Source organism: Osmerus mordax, chromosome 20 (assembly GCF_038355195.1).
Source record: "Osmerus mordax isolate fOsmMor3 chromosome 20, fOsmMor3.pri, whole genome shotgun sequence".
In the NCBI taxonomy this organism is placed as follows: domain Eukaryota; kingdom Metazoa; phylum Chordata; class Actinopteri; order Osmeriformes; family Osmeridae; genus Osmerus; species Osmerus mordax.
Window position 1 is genome coordinate 11,176,787 of NC_090069.1, and position 19,436 is coordinate 11,196,222.

General features: G+C 43.6%; 2 protein-coding genes and 1 long non-coding RNA gene across 16 annotated transcripts in view; all 3 read right to left on the bottom strand.

Annotated features, from left to right (window-relative positions):
• Nucleotides 1-1,135: 1,135 nt before the first annotated feature.
• On the bottom strand, nucleotides 1,136-3,918 carry LOC136964427 (putative nuclease HARBI1). The gene is made up of 11 exons (XM_067258545.1): nucleotides 3,858-3,918; nucleotides 3,706-3,767; nucleotides 3,537-3,623; nucleotides 3,408-3,449; nucleotides 3,166-3,339; nucleotides 3,064-3,086; nucleotides 2,673-2,717; nucleotides 2,398-2,567; nucleotides 2,213-2,328; nucleotides 2,005-2,116; nucleotides 1,136-1,910 (listed from the first exon to the last, which is right to left on the bottom strand). Exons 5-11 carry the CDS (start codon nucleotides 3,247-3,249, stop codon nucleotides 1,540-1,542), a joined length of 921 nt encoding a protein of 306 aa, XP_067114646.1. The 5' UTR covers nucleotides 3,250-3,339; nucleotides 3,408-3,449; nucleotides 3,537-3,623; nucleotides 3,706-3,767; nucleotides 3,858-3,918; the 3' UTR covers nucleotides 1,136-1,539.
• Nucleotides 3,919-3,932: 14 nt separating this feature from the next.
• Nucleotides 3,933-4,861, bottom strand: LOC136964428 (uncharacterized). The gene is made up of 3 exons (XR_010879069.1): nucleotides 4,474-4,861; nucleotides 4,122-4,192; nucleotides 3,933-4,034 (listed from the first exon to the last, which is right to left on the bottom strand). It is a non-coding gene; the product is annotated as an uncharacterized lncRNA (long non-coding RNA).
• Nucleotides 4,862-14,469: 9,608 nt separating this feature from the next.
• Nucleotides 14,470-19,436, bottom strand: part of LOC136964280 (NLR family CARD domain-containing protein 3-like) — a 42,784-nt gene continuing 37,817 nt past the window's right edge. For all 14 annotated transcript variants that reach the window (XM_067258322.1, XM_067258326.1, XM_067258325.1 and 11 more), the window contains 2 exons: nucleotides 17,756-17,802; nucleotides 14,470-15,584 (listed from right to left, as the gene is read on the bottom strand). In XM_067258322.1, coding sequence (XP_067114423.1) covers nucleotides 15,043-15,584; nucleotides 17,756-17,802 — 589 coding nt within the window. In that variant the 3' untranslated portion in view covers nucleotides 14,470-15,042. The remainder of the gene's footprint in view (nucleotides 15,585-17,755; nucleotides 17,803-19,436) is intronic.

The following is a 19,436-nucleotide window of genomic DNA, read 5'->3' on the forward strand; positions in this document are numbered from 1 at the left end:
GAAGCCCCAAGAGGAACTCCCGAGAATTTAGATAGTTTGAGAATGGTGAAGGCCCAAAGCGAAATTTAGAGTGAGGATGATGGGCAACAAAAAAAGGATCTCCATAATCAGTGACCTTGCACAACAACAGTCCGTATCAAAACTGTTAAGACTGTATCGCCCGCGTTACAAAAATGCTGCCCCCCCTTTCCTCAGTTACGACGCACTAAATTCTAACAAATATATTTTTTAGACGCTACACATGTTATACATCATTGGAAAGCTACGATTCTTGTGCTTGTAGATATGTAAACCATTTCAAGATCGAGTCACAACAACAAGTTTAGTCAACGTCTTTGTCCAGTCACCACTTTGGTGTTGTTTACAAAGCCAAACATCTCTACTTACCCTCAAAGGTTCTGTGTCGTCCTGGGGCCTGTTGCACAAAACTAGGATAAGGGATTAAGCCAGGATATCTTGGTGATCCTGGCTCAATTGATCCGTAATCCGGTTGCACTAAAGATGGATAGGGGGCAGGAGGATATGTTATGGTATAAATTACCATGGAGATTTATTCTGTGGAGCTAGCCTGCTCCAGACCAGGCTAAATTCCAGGATCTATTTAATCTCATCCCTAATGTCAGTCAGCAGTCACCACAAATGGAAACCAATAGTTATTTCACTGCTCACTATACATTGTTATCACATATAACTAGACCCACTGTCATTATTTAAACGTTTGTGATCATTAATTTCAATGATTTTGGATAAAAAATGATTTTTAGATGATGTTGCTATCATTAGATAATTTACAGTTTCCCATAGACTATAAGGCTATATATAAAATGATAGAATATTAGGGCCACAGAGGGGAAAAAAACACAAGTCATAATATTGTAACCAGTTGTTTTAAAGGAGGACAGTTGTTAAAATGACAGATGTGGGGCATTTCGTGAAATTGTACTTCAGTATGGTTTCATAAACAAAGACATGCTGATGTGCCAGAATATTAAGTATCACATTGTCATAAGTATCAAAACTGTAAAAACAATATGTAGCTTTTCTGCAGAAAGAACCAGCCTCATAAATTTATGACTTTATCCTTTTTCTTCAGTGTGGCCCTAGTACTCTGTCATATAAACAAATACACATTCCATATGAATATAAAAACACAATGTGTAACATTATGTTCCTTTATTGAATAAGGACAAAACAAAGCAGGTAAACCATCAGCTCCTTTCGAAACTGAAGTCACAGTGACTCTACAAGATGGAAAGCACAGAATCCAAGCATATTATACAAAATGATACATACACATTCAAAGGTCTGTATATAACACACCCTGCATGTCTGCACACTAAAATAAATGCAGGACAAATCCATACACATCAACTGAACAGACAAATGAATGGATGCAGTAGCCTCCCTGCAGCCTTGTATTACACACAGTATACCGCACAAACATCATAAGAGGCCAAATTCGTAAAAAAACGAACCCAAAAAAACCCAAATTCCTCTGCCACCGCAGGACATATTTAACCAAAATTGAAAGCACACATACTAACTAAAATAATTCAACACATATTGGTCCCTCAGCAGCCGACCACTGTCGTCATCAGGGAAGATTGCCGGATTGTCCCAGTCCATGGCTGGTGGCACTCTGGGGGCCCTCTCCTTCCTCAGGCAGGCCACATTGTGGAGGACAGCACAAGCCACAGTAATATCACATGCCCTAACAGGGCTGACCCTTAATTTGTGAAGGCAGTGAAAGCGTGCCTTCAGGAGGCCAAAGGTCATTTCAACTCTGGCCCTGGTCCTGGCATGGGCATGGTTGTAGGCCTGCTGTGCTTCCTGGGGGTCTGTGAAAGGTGTCAGGAGAAAAGGCTGGCAGCCATACCCCCTGTCTCCCAGCAACACACCAGAGAATTCACCTGTCAACACAAAATCTCATCATTACTACCTCATAAACACAGTGATATTCTTGACACAGCCATGATGGTTATAAATAGGGGTTGTGTGGCTTACCTTGTGATAGGCACTGATAGATTTCAGAGGCCCGAAAGATTCTGGAGTCATGGACTGAGCCAGGCCATTTTGCCACAACATTGCTGATCACACAGTCAGCATTGCAGACCATCTGAAATCATAAGATGAGGAATATTACACCAATCAATGCACATCACTGGCAATGCAGAGTGTTCGTCAATGGACAATATCAAAAAGTTATGTTCACCTGAACATTAATGCTGTGAAAGGATTTCCTATTCACAAAATCGGCCTCATGGGCACCTGAGGGGGCTTTTATCCTTATGTGTGTGCAGTCCACTGCACCAATGACATTGGGGAAACCTGTCACACAAAGTAATGAGTATCCTACTATGTGTTAACAGTTGTCCTGTAATTTGTAGATCCTCTTACCTGCAATCCTATAGAACTCCTCTTTGATGTCACAGAGTCTTCTGTGGCCAGGGAAGGAGATGAAGACATCTGCTAATGCTTTGATAGCCAGACACACACTCCTTATTGTGCGGCAAATTGTGGCCTTGTTCAGCTGTTCTGCATCCCCCACTGAGTACAGGAAGGCTCCACTAGCAAAAAAGCGCAAGGCCACACAAACCATTTGCTCCACACTCAGTGCATGGCTCCGTGCAGTGCGGTGCTTAATCCTGGGACCCAGTAGTCTGCATAGATACCTGATGCCATCTGCAGAAAACCTGTATCTTTCATATAGATGGTCATCAGGGAAGGCCAGTGGGTCCAACCGGTCCCTGAAGACCCTTTCTCGCCTGAAGGCTCTCCTCAGCACAAGTGCTTCTTCATCCACCACATCTCGCACGAATGGGCATGCCATTGTCAGAGCAGAAAGGAACACACAATTTTGGGCCTTCATATAGGCTAGTGGCCACACCTGGTGCTGGGGGGGTGGGCAAAAGAGGGCGATGCCTTATAACGATGACTTGGTTGTACTGATTGCTGGGAAAATAAAAAAAACCTTAGAAAGATGCCACCGTCCTGTGTGCTCACAATAAGAGCTCATATGTCATGGCTCACTTGACTTTACGAGAATATACCTAATTTTTATTTTCAGCTGTGTCATCTTCTTGGAGCTGGGGAAGGAAAGAAAAATAATGATTAATACATTTGTGTTACAGTTAGCATACAGTGTACATTGAAGGCATATCTCACCTCCCTCTCAAGTTTTTTTATTTCAAGGTCCAGTTTCCTAATTGTCCTCTTTTTTATTTCGGACTCCAGTGCAAGATTTTCCATCTTTTTCTTCTTGTACTGAATGTCTATGTCTGCCAGTTCTATTTGGCGCCGGAGGTGGTTGCCATACAACTTTCTGATAGCTTGTGAGCTCTGTGAACACAATACAATTAGCGCAGCTGGAATTTGGCAGGATGTGGTGTCCTTTTATTAATACGCACTATGTTGCCAGGCTGGTTTTCCCACTGTATAGCATCTGGGTCCTGTAAAAGAAATTAGATTTTTTGATTTTGATGAGGACTCCTCACCATTGTAGAGTAAATAGTACTTTCACAGTCTTAACATGATACCTCATGCCTTCTGGAATCCAGAGAGATGGTCTCCTCCTCATCATCGTCTCCATCATGTGCTGTTGCTGCTGCACTGGGGCCTTCACCCTATCACATTTAATCGGATTCATATTGAAGCTAGTAGACAAGACATGCCAGGCCTACAGTATGCCTTTGATGGAGTACTCACTGGATCAGCATCGTCTGGTGCTTGTGCTGGTGGCTCTAACAGGAACACAGTGCTGCCAGACACTGCAAGGCAATAGGTAAACCAAAGTCAGACAGTCCAAATTGATTCAATATGAATGTGGTTGTATCCCATGTAGAGATGGAAGGACATACCTTGAATGAAGCGGGTGGCATCTTGGGAGGAACCTATGCTCGTCTCTTTCCCCCCAGGGATCCCCTCTAAGATGGGCCTGCCTTTATTTAGCTCCAAGGCCATGTCCTCTGCTGGGGTAAGGTCAGCCTTTGGTGACCCACCACCCGTGCCTTGTCTGTGGGTATTCTTTTTCACTGCTAAAACAGTACAGACAATGTGTGAGCAGGCACCTTCTGGGTACAATATATGCTTGTGCTTTGTTAAATATTAGTCAGGGACCATACCATTCTGCAGAATGTTCTTGTATTTGATTTTGACCTGCTGCCATGTCCGTTTTGGCCCGTTCATGTTTAATCTACACACACACACACATATTTAATGGAGTCACACTGCAAAAAATTACTTGGTATTTTTGTCTTGTTTTCAGTAAAAATATCAAAAAATTTATCATAGCTTTATACAGTGTGATGGAGTTACTTTACACAATTTCACTCATATCTGCAGTGCATTTCAATAAAAAATTTAACCGTTTCATAATTACAGTACAACTGCATTTTTGGAGATGTGAATTAAATATTTGAATTGTAATTGTGATGTTTCAGCGGAGCGGTGAGTATGTAATTGTGCACTACTTACGCATTCAGGCGGTCTGCAATACTTTGCCACGCTTTTTCTCTTTGCTTTATCACTGTGGCGGTGTTGCCTTTCTTCTTAATTATATCTTTTACCTCCTCGTATGCCTCCATGAGGATTTGTGCTTCCGACGGGGAAAAGTACGCGGCTCTAGTTGCCATGGTAAATCAGTTAATCTGTGATCTGTGGCGGGGTCTATTTGAGTGAGCCGTGAGCGCGCACCTATCCAGGATTGGTTTCACCTGGCTTAATGAATCCGTGTCTGCTCATCCTGGCTTGGTCTTTGTGCAACCAATTAAGCCTGGACGCACATGTTTTGGCTTCATTGAGCTCAGCTGAGTCATTTATCCCGGATGTCTTAATTCTACTTTTGTGCAACAGGCCCCAGGTATGCAAACCACACATCAAAACTTGATCTGCGTACATTCCCAAGGGTTCAAAGTATCTAACCATGTAAAGTAATTCGTCCAAATACAATGTTTTACGTTCATGAATAGCCATTATCCTTTGTTTCATTATGCAAGTTAGCCGACGGAAGAAACAACTTGTTCACATAAGTGTTCTTTTCTCTATTTTTTTTCTAGAAAATTTACGATATGAAGGCATCAAAATGTCCGTTGAACCCTCCCCTTTTGATTGACACCTTGTTTGACCCAATAGGAGCTTCCATGCCCCGTTGACAGCCCTCTAAAGCCAATTAGGTCTGTGCGTCCTGCCCCCCCTGCCCCCCCCCCCCCCCCCCCCACTCTTTCTAAACAAATTTCTCGAACTGGCTTCGACTGGCTCTGAAATGAGCTCGTTAGCCTTGTAGCTGAAAGCTAGCTGAAAATGCCAATACTTCATTTGTATGTGTCTGTGGAGCCGTCAAAATAAAAGTCGATTGCGCAATATGGTATTGCGCAATCAGTTTTCTTTGTGCGCCAATCCTGGGAATCAGATAAAGCACTCCAATGTGTTCATGCTTCAATTTTTGTGTTTCAGTAATACTAATTAGGGATTTAGCTATTATATATGATAGTTCTAAGTACCACCTTTCATTAGAGATAACAATTATGAAAAATAATGCCTTTTATCCTGAGTATTTGACCTTGGTTACAAAGGGTCATTTTGGAGTCTCCAAAAGGCCCTTTTAGAAAATGAATGGATGTACTCTTATAAAAACATGTGTCAAATATGAATATATTGTGGTATTATGTTTGACTTTTGATTTGAATTGGGTAAGGCTTCAACCTGTGGTCCAATTTAGTCTTCCAGCTAATACCTACCACCTCTAGGCCTCTTCAGGCCTCTGTTTTCAAAACAAAATCTAGACGGAAATAGAAATTTTCACTTTCCTTGTGTTCAAGCTTCTATTACTCAACACTAGTAGGACTGACAGGGGTCCTGACAACAGGGGACATAACTTCAGAGTGTCAGCTTTCAAAAGAGATCATTTACATGCATGTACTCCAAATGGTTCAAGAACAGCTTCCAATTTACTTTGGGTATGCTGTTTAGGCGTTTTCAGGCAAATTTAACAGGATTCTTAAGAGGTTAAAACAGTTAACGTTTAGAGTCAAAAAAATCCCAAATTAATACAATCAGCACACAAAAACAAGAAGACGCTCAGACGCACAACACCTGCTATTGGTCGCCACATGAGCAGCGCCCCCAAGCTTAAGTGTCCCACTTTACCTGTATTCACCCTATTTCAACATTTTATATTCTTGCAAAAAATATATAGGATATATATATATTGCCCTTTTTGCTTTAATGTTACGTTACATGTAGCAGGGCCAACCTAAAAAATGTCAATGGCCAATGTTACCTTTTGTGATCTGTGCAAATGAGCAATAAAAGACTTTCCGTGTTCAACTTTCTTTCTTTGCCGCCCCATATGACGTGGTGCGGTTGGCGCCCTCTGCTGGTAGTGCAGGATGGTTAATTAATGGATGCACTAGGGAAAATGCCGCCCCCCTCTTCATGCCGCCCTAGGCGGCTGCCCATGTCGGCTATAGGAAGAACCGGCCCTGACCACAGGGACAACAGTCGCCAGCTGCTAAACTCACTGCCCAGGTAAATGTACAATAATATGATGAATAGTATATCTTAACCCTTGTGTTGTCTTCAGGGTCAAACATGACTGCTATTATATTTAACAGCAGAGAAAACCCTCAAATTTTTTTCAACTTCAAATGTCTTACTTTTCCTAGTGACCCTAACATTAATAAAAGGTTACAAAAATTACATCACAACAACCACAGACACACACGTACACAATAAGAAATTGAGATGATGTGTGCTACTGATTTAGGTTACAGTATATAAAGAGTTAGAGTATATAAAGGTGCTGAAGATGACAGTACCTCCAATTCTCTCTTTGCGAAAGCCATTACTGCACATTTCAGTGTTGTAATAAAACAAGTGGTGTCCACAGATTAAAGTAAATATGTTTCCACTGTGAAGAGGGAAACCAGAGATGGTCACAAAGTTTGATGAATGACAGGTTGTTTTGTCATGCGAAATAGGTTTAAGGTTGAAAATGTAATAAAGCTGTATTTTATTACCCTTTGGGCAAGGGCATACAGCTTAAGACTACCCAAAGAGACTGCAATCATGTTACACATTCAGAAACAGTTGCATCAAACTGTTAATTCCGTCTCAAATAAACAGAAACATGAAATAAAATATGAGCCAATCATTATGTACAGCATGTTTTTGAGTGTTTCAGATGCAGCCAATCTGCCTGTTTCTTATCAAACTAGTCCTCACTGATGACTAGAGTTGAAGGCATATCTCATTCTTGGCATGAAGTTCATAAACAACTTGAGACTCAACTCTGTTGTCTAAATCAACGACACAAAACATTGTACGATTATAACTTTACTAATGGCTCATGTAGAACATAAATACATACCTCAGTGTCTCCAGTTTGCAGAGTGGATTCCCCAGTCCAGCAGAGAGCAGCTTCATGCCGGCATCCTTCAGATCATTGTTACTTAGATCCAGTTGTCTCAGGAAGGAGGTTGACTTCAGGACTGAACCCAGAGAAGCACAGCCTTCCTCTGTGATGTGACAGCCTGACAGCCTGTAGAAGGATATCATTAGGGAGGGATCACAAACACTAATACCTTCTAGAGGTAGAAACAAAGAATATTTTTTTGATCAGTCAGATGACTGTCTGTCCTGGTTGGTTAACTTTCCCTTCATCTTAAACGCAATATCATCCTTTAATATTTAGAAAATTGTACATCCAGTTACATGGTAGTACAATAAACCAAGAATGTATTTCATACTACATCAAGTAGCAGGTGTCTCAGTATACAAGGCACCTTTTCTATTTCTGACCCTCAACCTTTAATGCAGAGTTAGGGTGTCAACAGTACATTACAGCAAAACAATACAAAACCAGAGTTAATCTACACTAATATAATTGAGTAGTATGTCTTAAAACAGATTCCTGTCCCACCCTGATCTGTTTCACCTGTGTCATGTTTGTCTCCACCCCCTCCAGGTGTCTCCCATCTTTCTTCCTACTCTCATTTATCCTTGTGTTTTCTGCTTGGGGCCAGATCTTGTTTGTCAAGCCTACAGAAGACTTCCTTGTGTTTTCTACCTCCTTGAGTCTTTTCTGCCCCTTAGTTAGCTGCCCTGACTCTGAGCCTGCCAGCCACCCTGTACCTGAATGACTCTACCTTGTGGAATATGACCCTAGCCTGGCCTGGGTGTTCTTTGGCCGGCCTCCTTGTACCTTGAATTAACCACAAACTTACAGCCAGTATGTGGTGTGTGATATTGTGAAACTAGTTGTTGTCTCCTGTTGAAGTTGATTACACACCTCAGTGTCTCCAGTTTGCAGAGTGGGTTCCCCAGTTTGGCAGAGAGAAGCTTCATGCCAGCATCCTTCAGATCATTGTTTCTTAGATCCAGTTGTCTCAGGAAGGAGGTTGACTTCAGAGCTGAGCCCAGAGAAGCACAGCCTTCCTCTGTGATGTGACAGCCTGACAGCCTGTAGAATGTTATAATTAGGTAGGGATCGCAAACATTACTACCCTCTAGAGGTAGAAATAAAGAATATCGGTCTGATGAATATCCATGGGTATTGTGGCAAGTAACTGTTACAAGGTGAAAACAACAGGTGGACAAGGTGTTCTCATATAGAGCTTGTCTCCTCTGGAACATACTTCATGTTTTAATCAGGGAGGCTGGCACTGTCTTGGAACTGCTACACTAGTTTACACTTAACCAGTAGGGATCTCACCCTTACAGTTATTTGAACTGTTATTTGTACCTTTGCATTCTCTAATCCTACTTTCTTCTCTCCCTCCCTCCCCTGTGGTGTGGGGAGTTGAGCTGTCAACACCTGCCAGGTCGCAGGTCTGCCAACATTGGACATAGTTGTGGACATCTGTCTCATGATGGAGCACACAGTTCCTGTTTCCTTCCTGTCCATCTACCTGGCTGTTCTGTGATGCTGTGCTGATCCTACTTCCCAGTCCTGTGGCTACCACTGGCCAAACTGACATGTGCCAACTCAAGAGCACTGAGTTGGAACTCTGAATATCTGTGTTCAACATCCATTTGCACATTTTATTGTTATCTCTACTCTTGATGCACGATTATACTTTTCTTATGGTCTGCACCTCTCTGAGTTACCCATCATTTCTGGAGGAGTGGATCTCTCCCTGAATTGCTCCTCCCAGGCTTTCTTATATGTTTTAACTGAGTTTTCCTGAGAGTTTGTCCTTGTCTTCCTTGAGGGTTTAGGTTGGTTTAGGTGCAGTTCTATGGGCGTGTGTGAAGCCCTCTGCGACATTGCTCGTAGAAAGGGCTATACAAATAACATTTGATTTGAACACAATGACACGGTAGTCAGTAACCAATGTGAAATATTAACCTGCCTGAGAAGCTGATTTCACTAAACTGGATTGTACCTGTGGAATATTCCAGAAAACTATTCTGTCTATCGTATACTGAGACATCATGTGGTCATCCTGAGGTATTTCTATTATGTTTATGAGAAGCATTACAAACACTACTACCCTCTGGAGGTAGAAATAAAGAATACGAGTCTGTCATTTTCCTCTCAAACACCAAGAAGGTTTGATCAGTCAGAGCAGTGGTTCCCAACCCCCTGTCCTGCATGTTTTAGATGTTTCTCTAATGCACATGTCATCCATACTGGTAAACACAAGTGGCAACAATCAAATACAAATAGAGAAAGCATGTCATTGACTAAACACAACCACTCAAAATTGATTTCACTTGTTTCAAATGATGTGACACAACCAATAGAAGCCAGTTCAGAGAGCAAACAGGTTGTTGGTGGGAAAATATTGCTTGTGATGTCGACAAAGTGCTCTGGCCTGACCCAGCCCAAAGACAAGAAGAAGCACATTGATCACATCTTTACTCCTTTGATTTTTGTCCCTTGTAGTATTGTATACTGTAGTACAGTGCATTGTAGGCTGTATACTGTACAATGAACACATTGTATGGCCCTGATCATTGTGCTTTCCATTTGTTACAGTAACAGTACTGACTGCTCAATAGATTTTGACTGGTTGCAGGTTCATATCAACAAAGAACAAGAGTGAGTTGTGAGTATTGAGATGCAGGGTACAGTACTGTATAGGGGTACAAGGAGGAGAAAGAACAAAGAGCAAAGCAGAGTAGTAATTTCTGATACATTTTGAGCTACTATGATAAAACATGTTTAAGTTTCAAAAGACAATGACAGTGAAATATGACATTTGTTTTGAGATAAAAACATATAGTTCTCCCTGAGAACTATATGTTTTGAACAATGTGTTTTCTATTTTTTGGTGTATTGTTTACTGACTGCTTGATAGTGTATATCATTTTGATCACTTTGTTTATGATTTGAGAGCAGTGTTTGTTTTGAGCACAGGTAAATCTGTTTTGAGGCGAAAGTTTGATTTTGCAAGAGGATTCAGAGGTTTTGTAAATAGTGCTCGAAGATGAGGTTTTGTGTTTACAGGTTTGAGAAAATGGATGACTGTTTCAAGAAATGTTTTAGCAATCGTGAAAAACTGTAAGAACAGGACAGATCCTAACATTTATGAAACAGGATGGTGGTGGTCTACAGAGAGCCAAGGTTTTAGGCAGAGCAGGCAAAGCCTCTGGAAAATACAAACACTGGTTTAACTTGCAACTTATTGAACCTGATGGCAGTGATGGACAAAAGGAGCAAGTGGATATGTCAGGTGTTGATCATCTTAACATTGAATCAACTGATAGGGAGACTGACGTACTCATAACAAAAGACATTTCATTTGATACAGCCAAACAGGATGAAATTATGAATTGTAACAAAAACAATGATTTTGAGGAAGTGGATGATGCAGGTCAAAAGTGTGTCTCTACCAGATGGGTCTGTAGTCTCAAAGAAACTCCCAGTGGTATTGTGCCCAAAGCACGACTCGTAGCTCGAGGTTTTGAAGAGCTTAATATTCACGAGCTGCAGAAAGACTCCCCAACATGTGCTTCTGACTCTCTGAGGCTATTAGCAGTAATCTGTCAAAATATAGGGGCATATCGATTCTATGGACATCAAATCTGCTTTCTTACAGGGCGTGCAGTTGTCCAGAGAAATATATGTCCGGCTCCCTCCTGAAGCTGAAAAGGAAGATATTCTATGGAAATGAAACAAGTGTGTTCATGGCCTTGCAGATGCATCACTATGTTGGTACAACAAGGTGACAGAAATCATGCTGAGTACAGGTGGTAGAATGTCTCAAGTAGATCCAGCAGGATTTTATTGGTTGAATGAACAGTGTAGAGGGGAAATAACATGTTAACAATCTCCCTTTACTTAAGAGAAATAACAATGTTATCTATAAACAAACGTATATAACAAAGTCCACAGATATGATGTAATCCTATGGTAGGATGTGAAATCCTATATTACACAAAGTCAATTCCTGATGCTGTATTCCAATGGTTCCATGGACAAAACATTGTGCAGAAGATCGCAGTTGACAACAGCTTCCAGAAGATGTGGGAGAAATGTATCCCACTGAAAGAGAAACAGTCCCTGAAAATGGGGAGGGAAATGGATTTCCTACTTTGAGTGATTAAAGCCATGAGCTGATTTGAACCCACAGACTGAGTCAGACTGGTTTTGGTAGAACGTGTTGTCTTTTTCTCTGTAGGGACCGTTTGTAAGGACTGCTGTTTGTTCTCATAGCAGGAACTATGACACTCTTTGCAGTTGTAGGACAACATCTGTCCAGGAAGAATTTGTCATTCAGTTTGTTATGAACACTTTAACATTTTGAGATGAAACCATTTCCATCATGCTTTATCTGCAACAACAATAACAAGGCTTTGTCAACTTGGGTTTTTATAATCAATTATTTTCTTGTTGGAAATGTTGGCAAATAAGGGACAGCAAACATGTAATCACTCACTAAGCAACAATCCCATGTTGTGCAGTGATTGTTGAATACAATGACAATCCCTACCTCCCTCCTTCCTTCCTTCCTTCCTTCCTTCCTTCCTTCCTTCCTTCCTTCCTTCCTTCCCTCCTTCCCTCCCTCCCCCCTCTGAGAGCCCAAAGGGAGTAGGGAGGGTGGGGGCAGGTCAAGGGAGGGAGGGGATCACACTAGACACACACACAGACAGTTTATATTCAAGTGGGTAATATTGTCATTACTGGGCCCCGTTCGTCGTAAGGGTTGAAGCTAATTTAATCAATTGTCCCTTTAGCCCGTTAACATTAGCGAGATGAGTGAGAACAGCAAATATCGGTTCGTCAACGGCTGATCCGCATCCAAATCATGTGGTTAATTTCAATCAGGCTAAACTTATCAGGGAAATTGCACGTGCACGTCCTACTTCAAAAGGCAGGAAAGGTCGATCACCAAAACCGTGATTTTCTAACGGTATGATGGCGGAAAAGCCGAAAGAGAGAGCGGTGATAGGCTATTCTCGCCATCCGAGCAAACTATTATAATGAGTCTCTACGAAGACAATAAGCATATTATCATGGCTAAGTCAAACACCGCCACCGCTGCCAGAGCAAGACAAGCAGCTTGGCAAAAAATTGCCGATAAGCTAAATGCGAAAGTTTTGGGGAAATTTATAGACTCATCTTAAGTGCCTCATTACCCCAATCAATCAGATCACATTTAAAGAAATGTGCCTGCTGGCAGTAGGCTTAATGGAAATTATTAATCGAATGAGATCTTGCTAGCGAAAATAATGATCTCAACTCTTTCAGAATAAGTAGGCTAGATAAAAACAAGGCCAAAGAGTATCTAATTGATACGAATTCATAGACACTTATGAGGATATATGTAGGCTACTGCGCTTATATCATGTACTATATATGTGTATGTAGGCCTATGTGTAAATCCCTCTTTGATTTCATTGACTGGGACATGGCCAGGGAATATGATGAATTGATTCATCAGCTTGTTAAGCGCCAAGTACACTTTTCTGACAGCAACGCATGCTGCGGCTTTGCCAATGTTTTCTGCATCGCCTATACTGTATAAAAATGTAGCCTATACCTGACGCAAAAAACCTCAAGGCTATGCAAAGTCTGAAGCACAGTTAAAGTTTCAAGTATCTTTATTGTCAATTTCTTCACATGTCAAGACATAAAAAGGAATCGATATGACGTTTCCCACTCTCCCACAGTGAAACATAAAAAGCACAGGCACAACAGATAAGACATTTCCTAAAACATAGCGTTACATATTCACATACAGCAGCATAAGCTCATAATAAAGGAGTCAGATGGCTGAGCGGTGAGGGAGTCGGGCTAGTAATCTGAAGGTTGCCAGTTCGATTCCCGGTCATGCCAACTGACATTGTGTCCTTGGGCAAGGCACTTCACCCTACTTGCCTCGGGGGAATGTCCCTGTACTTACTGTAAGTCGCTCTGGATAAGAGCGTCTGCTAAATGACTAAATGTAAAATGTAAATGTAATAAAGCATAAAGCTTGCTGCGGCGTGTGATATTTGCAATGTACGGCCCGAAAAGGTCTTGAAAATAAGTGAGTCCTTGTCGGCTGAATCGATATCGCTCAAACAAGAACTCATCCGTGTGAAACAAAGGATCTTGGCAATCGCGAATAACTCTATTGGTATGGTAAGCTAATCGAACTAAAATATAGCTCCTTGGTCAACTGGGTCTCTCAAAAAGGGAGCTGCCATGTTATTTTCCGGGGGTGTGGCAAGCTTATCCAGCTACACTTACGTTAGCCTGCTCTGGAGCAGGTTAGTGCTAATTGATATGTTACTATGGTGATTTATCGAAAGTTGCTTCCACGAACCAAAAAGAGGGGCGTTTTTTATCTTAGCCTGAAAATTAGCTCGCTAAACCGCTTAGCGAGCTACGACGAATACCCCCCAGGTCCTAAATGTAGTGTTTACAGTGTATGCATGCGTGTGTGTGTGTGTTAGTGATGGGCATTCCGGCTCTTTTTCGTGAGCCGGCTCGTATGGCTCAGCTCACTAAAAAGAGCCGGCTCTTTTGGCTCCCGAACGGCTCTTTAAAAAATACATGTTTTAACTATGAATTTGACTATGATAGGTGTGAAAACAATTTGAATTAAATTATGAAATGAAATCATACTCGACCGTAACCACATATCTTAAAAAATGCATTGATTTGTCATGGCTCTCCTCCGAGTTTTGACTACTCTCTGACTGTGAGTTGGCTCGGCCCTCCCTCATGCAGGATTGACAGGAACAGAATGTGAGGATGATCGTGTGCGCCTTTAAGCTTACAAGTATTTTGTTGTTGTTCTTTGAATTAGTCAATTATTTTAAATACAATTAAAATTCATTATTTCATAATCATTTAGTTTTTATAGGCTGTATTAATCTATTAAAAATAGAGTCGGCTCTTCAGATATGCGAGCCAGCTCCCGACGTTCACCTTCAAGAGCCGGCTCTTAGAGCCGGATCGTTCGCGAACGACCCATCACTAGTGTGTGTGTCTAGGGCCACTGGGTCACCAACAAACACACAGCATGTCTTCTATCATCCTGTATAAAACATCTTTATTTCTCCTTATTTAGTCAGTAAGACACTATTTAGTTCATCACATTCAATGGGACTGAGATCAAAGACATGATTGTTGTTTGTCAACAATTAACCCGTTAAGAAGTAGCATCACACATGTGCGATAGTTGGAAAGCCCCACAGAGTAACGTCGCACGTGTGATTATGAACATTCCAACCGACTATTTTCCGATGGACAAAAACTACATGACAAACGCTGTAGTATGGCTTCAAAATGTACAATTAGGAGGCTAACAAGTAACACTAGCAGGTAGTAGCATTGCTACGAGTATTATGCTAGGTTGCTAGGTAACGGAAGCTAACTAAAGCTAGCTTCCGTTTTGGAAAAATAACTCACTCTGGTGGAAGCGTCGGTAATATTTAGAGATATTAATCATATTTAATATCAGTAATATTTACATCTAAAAGGTAAAAAAAAAAAAAAAAACATTCTACACACCAATATTTACAAACACTCTGGGATATCAATTCCAACTGTACAGTTCAGTCTTCTATGACATCTATGTGAGCACGGTGTGTGTGAGTGTGTGTGGGCTATTCTACCTGACACAGGGACACTGAGGAGTTATAACAAACCCTGAACCCAGGATAGAGGGGCTCAGTGAATGTGCTGTGGAATGTGTGCAGGTGGGTCAGTGTGTCAGAGGAGACTGTGTAGAAGGACAGAGTGCCGGCCGGCCAGTCCAGATACACTCCTACTCTGTGGGAGCTGGAGGGGGGGGCAGGTATGACAGTGATCTTCTTATTGTGCACGGCAGAGTAACTGTTATCACCATGGTACAGACTCCAGGACTTGTTATTGTATCCAAGCCTACAGTCATCACCACCTCCTCTCCTGCTGATTCCTTTATATGTCACTGCTATATTAACCCCCCCTCTTCCTCCACTCCACTCTGCCTCCCAGTAACAGCGCCCAGACAGACCCTCTCTACACAGCACCTGTGGCCAGTCCTCAAATCTCTCTGGGTGATCAGGATACGGCTGCTCCTCTCTCCTCCATGTCACCTTTCTGTTCTCCTCAGACAGAGAGAGGCGTCTGCCTGCTGTGTTTGGGTCCAGTGTGAGCTCACAGGCATCTGATGGGGGAGACCAAGACACAATATATTACTGATCATCATCATTCACATTAGAATGTCTCCCTCTTCCTGCCCTCCCCCTTTCATTCTCTCTCTCTCCCTCTCTCTCTCTCTCTCTCTCTCTCTCTCTATTTCTGTTCCATCCTCTCTACCCTGCTCTCTGTCCCTCTCTCTCTCTCTTCCACTCTCCCTCTCTTCTTTTCATTCTCTCATTCTGTTCTCCCTCCCTCACATGCTACCTCTCTCCCTCCAAATCCCTTTTTCCATCATCCCTCATCTCCTTACCCCTGATATGCCCCCATCACTCCATCTTTCTAGGGAGGAGGGGAAGAGGGGAGGAGAGGAGAGGGGAAGAGGGGAGGAGAGAAGAGGGAGGAGGGGAGGTGAGCAGAGCAGAGGGAGAAGGGGAAGAGGGGAGGAGAGGGAAGAGGGGAGGAGGAGAAGAGGGGAGGAGGGGAGGAGAGGAGAGGGAGAAGAGGAGAGAAGAGGAAGGAGGGGAAGAGGGGAGGAGAACAGGGGAGGAGAGGGAGGAGGGGAAGAGGAGAGAAGAGGGAGGAGGGGAAGAAGGGAAGAGGGGAGGAGAGGAGGGGAAGAGGGGAGGAGAGGGAGGAGGGGAAGAGGAGAGAAGAGGGAGGAGGGGAAGAAGGGAGGAGAGGAAGAGGGGAAGAGGAGAGCAGAGGAGGGGAAGAGGGGAGGAGAGCAGAGCAGAGGGAGGAGGGGAAGAGGGGAGGGAGGAGGGGAAGAGGAGAGCAGAGGAGGGGAAGAGGGGAGGAGAGCAGAGGGAAGAAGGGAAGAGCAGAGGAGGGGAAGAGGGGAGGAGAGGAAGAGAGGAGAGGGAGGAGGGGAAGAGGGGAGGAGAGGGAGGAGGGGAAGAGGGGAGGAGAGGAGGGAAGGAGAGGAGGGAAGAGGGGAGGAGGGGAGGAGAGGGAGAAGGGAAGAGGGGAGGAGAGGAAGAGGGGAGGAGAGGAAGAGGGAGGAGGGGAAGAGGGGAGGAGAGGGAGGAGGGGAAGAAGGGAAGAGGGGAAGAGAGGAAGAGGGAGGAGGGGAAGAGGAGAGCAGAGAGAAGAAGGGAAGAGGGGAGGAGGGGAAGAGGAGCGGAAGAGGGAGGAGGGGAAGAGGAGAGCAGAGGAGGGGAAGAGGGGAGGAGAGCAGAGGGAGGAGGGGAGGAGAGAAAGAGGGAGGAGGGGAAGAGGGGAGGAGAGGGAAGAAGGGAAGAGGGGAGGAGAGGAAGAGGGAGGAGGGGAAGAGGGAGGAGGGGAAGAGGGGAGGAGAGCAGAGGGAAGAGGGGAGGAGGGGAAGAGGAGAAGAGGAGAGCAGAGGAGGGGAGGAGAGCAGAGGAGGGGAGGAGAGCAGAGGGAGGAGGGGAAGAAGAGAGCAGAGGGAGGGGAAGAGGGGAGGAGAGGAAGAGGGAGGAGGGGAAGAAGAGAGGAGAGGGAAGAGTGGAAGAGGGGAAGAGAGGAGAGAAGAGGGAGGAGCGGAAGAGAGGGAGGAGGGGAAGAAGGGAAGAGGGGAGGAGAGGAAGAGGAGAGCAGAGGAGGGGAAGAGGGGAGGAGAGCAGAGGGAAGAAGGGAAGAGCAGAGGAGGGGAAGAGGGGAGGAGAGGAAGAGAGGAGAGGGAGGAGGGGAAGAGGGGAGGAGAGGGAGGAGGGGAAGAGGGGAGGAGAGGAGGGAAGAGGGGAGGAGGGGAGGAGAGGAGGGAAGAGGGGAGGAGGGGAAGAGGGAGGAGGGGAAGAGGAGAGCAGAGGGAGGAGGGGAAGAGGGGAGGAGAGGAGGGGAAGAGGGGAGGAGAGGAGAGGGAGGAGGGGAAGAGGGGAGGAGAGGAGAGGGAGGACGGGAAGAGGGGAGGAGAGGGAGGAGGGGAAGAGGGAAGGAGAGCAGAGGGAGGAGGGGAAGAGGGGAGGAGAGCAGAGGGAAGAAGGGAAGAGGGGAGGAGAGGAAGAGGGAGGAGGGGAAGAGGGAGGAGGGGAAGAGGAGAGCAGAGGGAGAAGGAAAGGGACATAGCACACACAGACGTACACACAGTATTGATGTGGGTAATTGTGTTAAATTACTGCTTCTAAAAGTGTGTGTTTACAGTGTGTGTGTGTCCATTTGTGACAGTGTCCAAGTCACTAATGGTATTGTCCCTTGTATGACCTTGTGTACTAGAACCAAGTAGCAGTCAATACTCACATCTCCTAGGGCCAGGTTTGATCCTGCACTCTCCACCATGATCCACACTGCAGGGATAAGCAGAGGAATGATGAAAATACACTTCACCTGTTGATAAGTGACTTAGCAACTGACTTTCTAAGTAAACATGTTGTTTCTCTCTTATCATCAGAGGTGTATTCCAGAAAGCAGGTTTTACAAACTCTGAGCCGAACCCTGAACTCTGACTTGATGAACCCTGAGATGGGAAGCTCAAAGTTATCACTTCCAGAACAGCTGATCTGAGTTAGTTCATTTCTAATTCACTGGAATTACATTTAGTCATTTAGCAGACGCTCTTATCCAGAGAATTAGAAATTCTCATGCGTGCAGCCGAGTATGAAGACATTTTCAGAAAGCAGAAAAACAACTTCAACAGCAAAATAGGCAATTGTTCATTCAGTACATTTCAAAGCAGTATATTAATTTGACATTTAACCACGTCTTACTAGCCTGGCTCTGCCCTCCTACGTACTTCCGCTCAATTTTCATTTTGCTTCTGCACTCCGTCTGGGCTTTCCGTATATTAGTTGATGTCTCAAGTCAACTTTTTACCGTCCAATCAGCGAACAGAGGGAGTGGCTGACAACGATGACGATGATGTCGTGCTCTAGTTGGGTGTGCTCAAGCCTTCGGCGAGAGCACAACCTTTGTTCTCTCACATATATATTATTATTTTTATTTATTTTTTATTTTCTTTTTGCCCCCCTAAAACTCAGTCAATATTTGGCCTACATAGACAACGTAGGTGTCAAAAGTTTCGTCTTGGTAGTGATTGAGTTGATTCTATTGGAATTTACGTTCCGTTGCATGGTTTAGGCTTAAGTTAAGTTTTTGTGGCGAAAAGTGAAGCTAACGGTGGCTAATTTGCTAGCCACAGTCACTGACGTTACTAACGTCACTGCGTCACTAACGTCACGAAAACACGCGTGACTACCTTTGGCAGAACATTCGTTTCGCATCTGTTAACTTGGGGGATAGCTAGGCTAACTATAGCTTTACTGGAAGGCAGCTGCAGAAACGCCACAAGAAAGGAGGCCAGGGTGATAACTATTTACTCATTTTACTTTGTGATATGACACACAATTGTGATGTGTAATGTACAATATAAGCTGATATTATTAAGGAAGTACATCTACTTTCGGAAACAGTAGTCTACTATTTCACTGAAGTATTAGCATCATGACATTAGCCTGTGATGTATCTGTTTTCAATCGTTAAAATAAACATTCCTCACATATACATTTTCGTTGTAGGATTTATTCTGACATTAGTAAACGATTTGTTGGTGAAATCACCATTACCTGTGGTTTCAAACCAGTGTAGCTCACTGCAACGCTGTAGCTTACGTGAGACACACTACAAAATCATCTACACAGCTGTTTAGGAAGTCAAACGGCGACAAAACATGTTCGGCACTCCCCTTACTTAAATCAAAAGTCTATCTAACTACTAACCTGAACTTCATTGCCACAGCCTAAACGTTGTCAATCTGTTCATGAAAATAATAAATTTCAGCTTAAACCGTACAACGGAACGTTAAATCCAATTCAACCAACGCAATCGCTACCAAGACGAACAGTAGTCTAGTACTGTACCGCAGTAGTACAATTTACCGGGGCAGCTTCTCCACACGGCTATATCGCACTTGGCGTTGTTACGG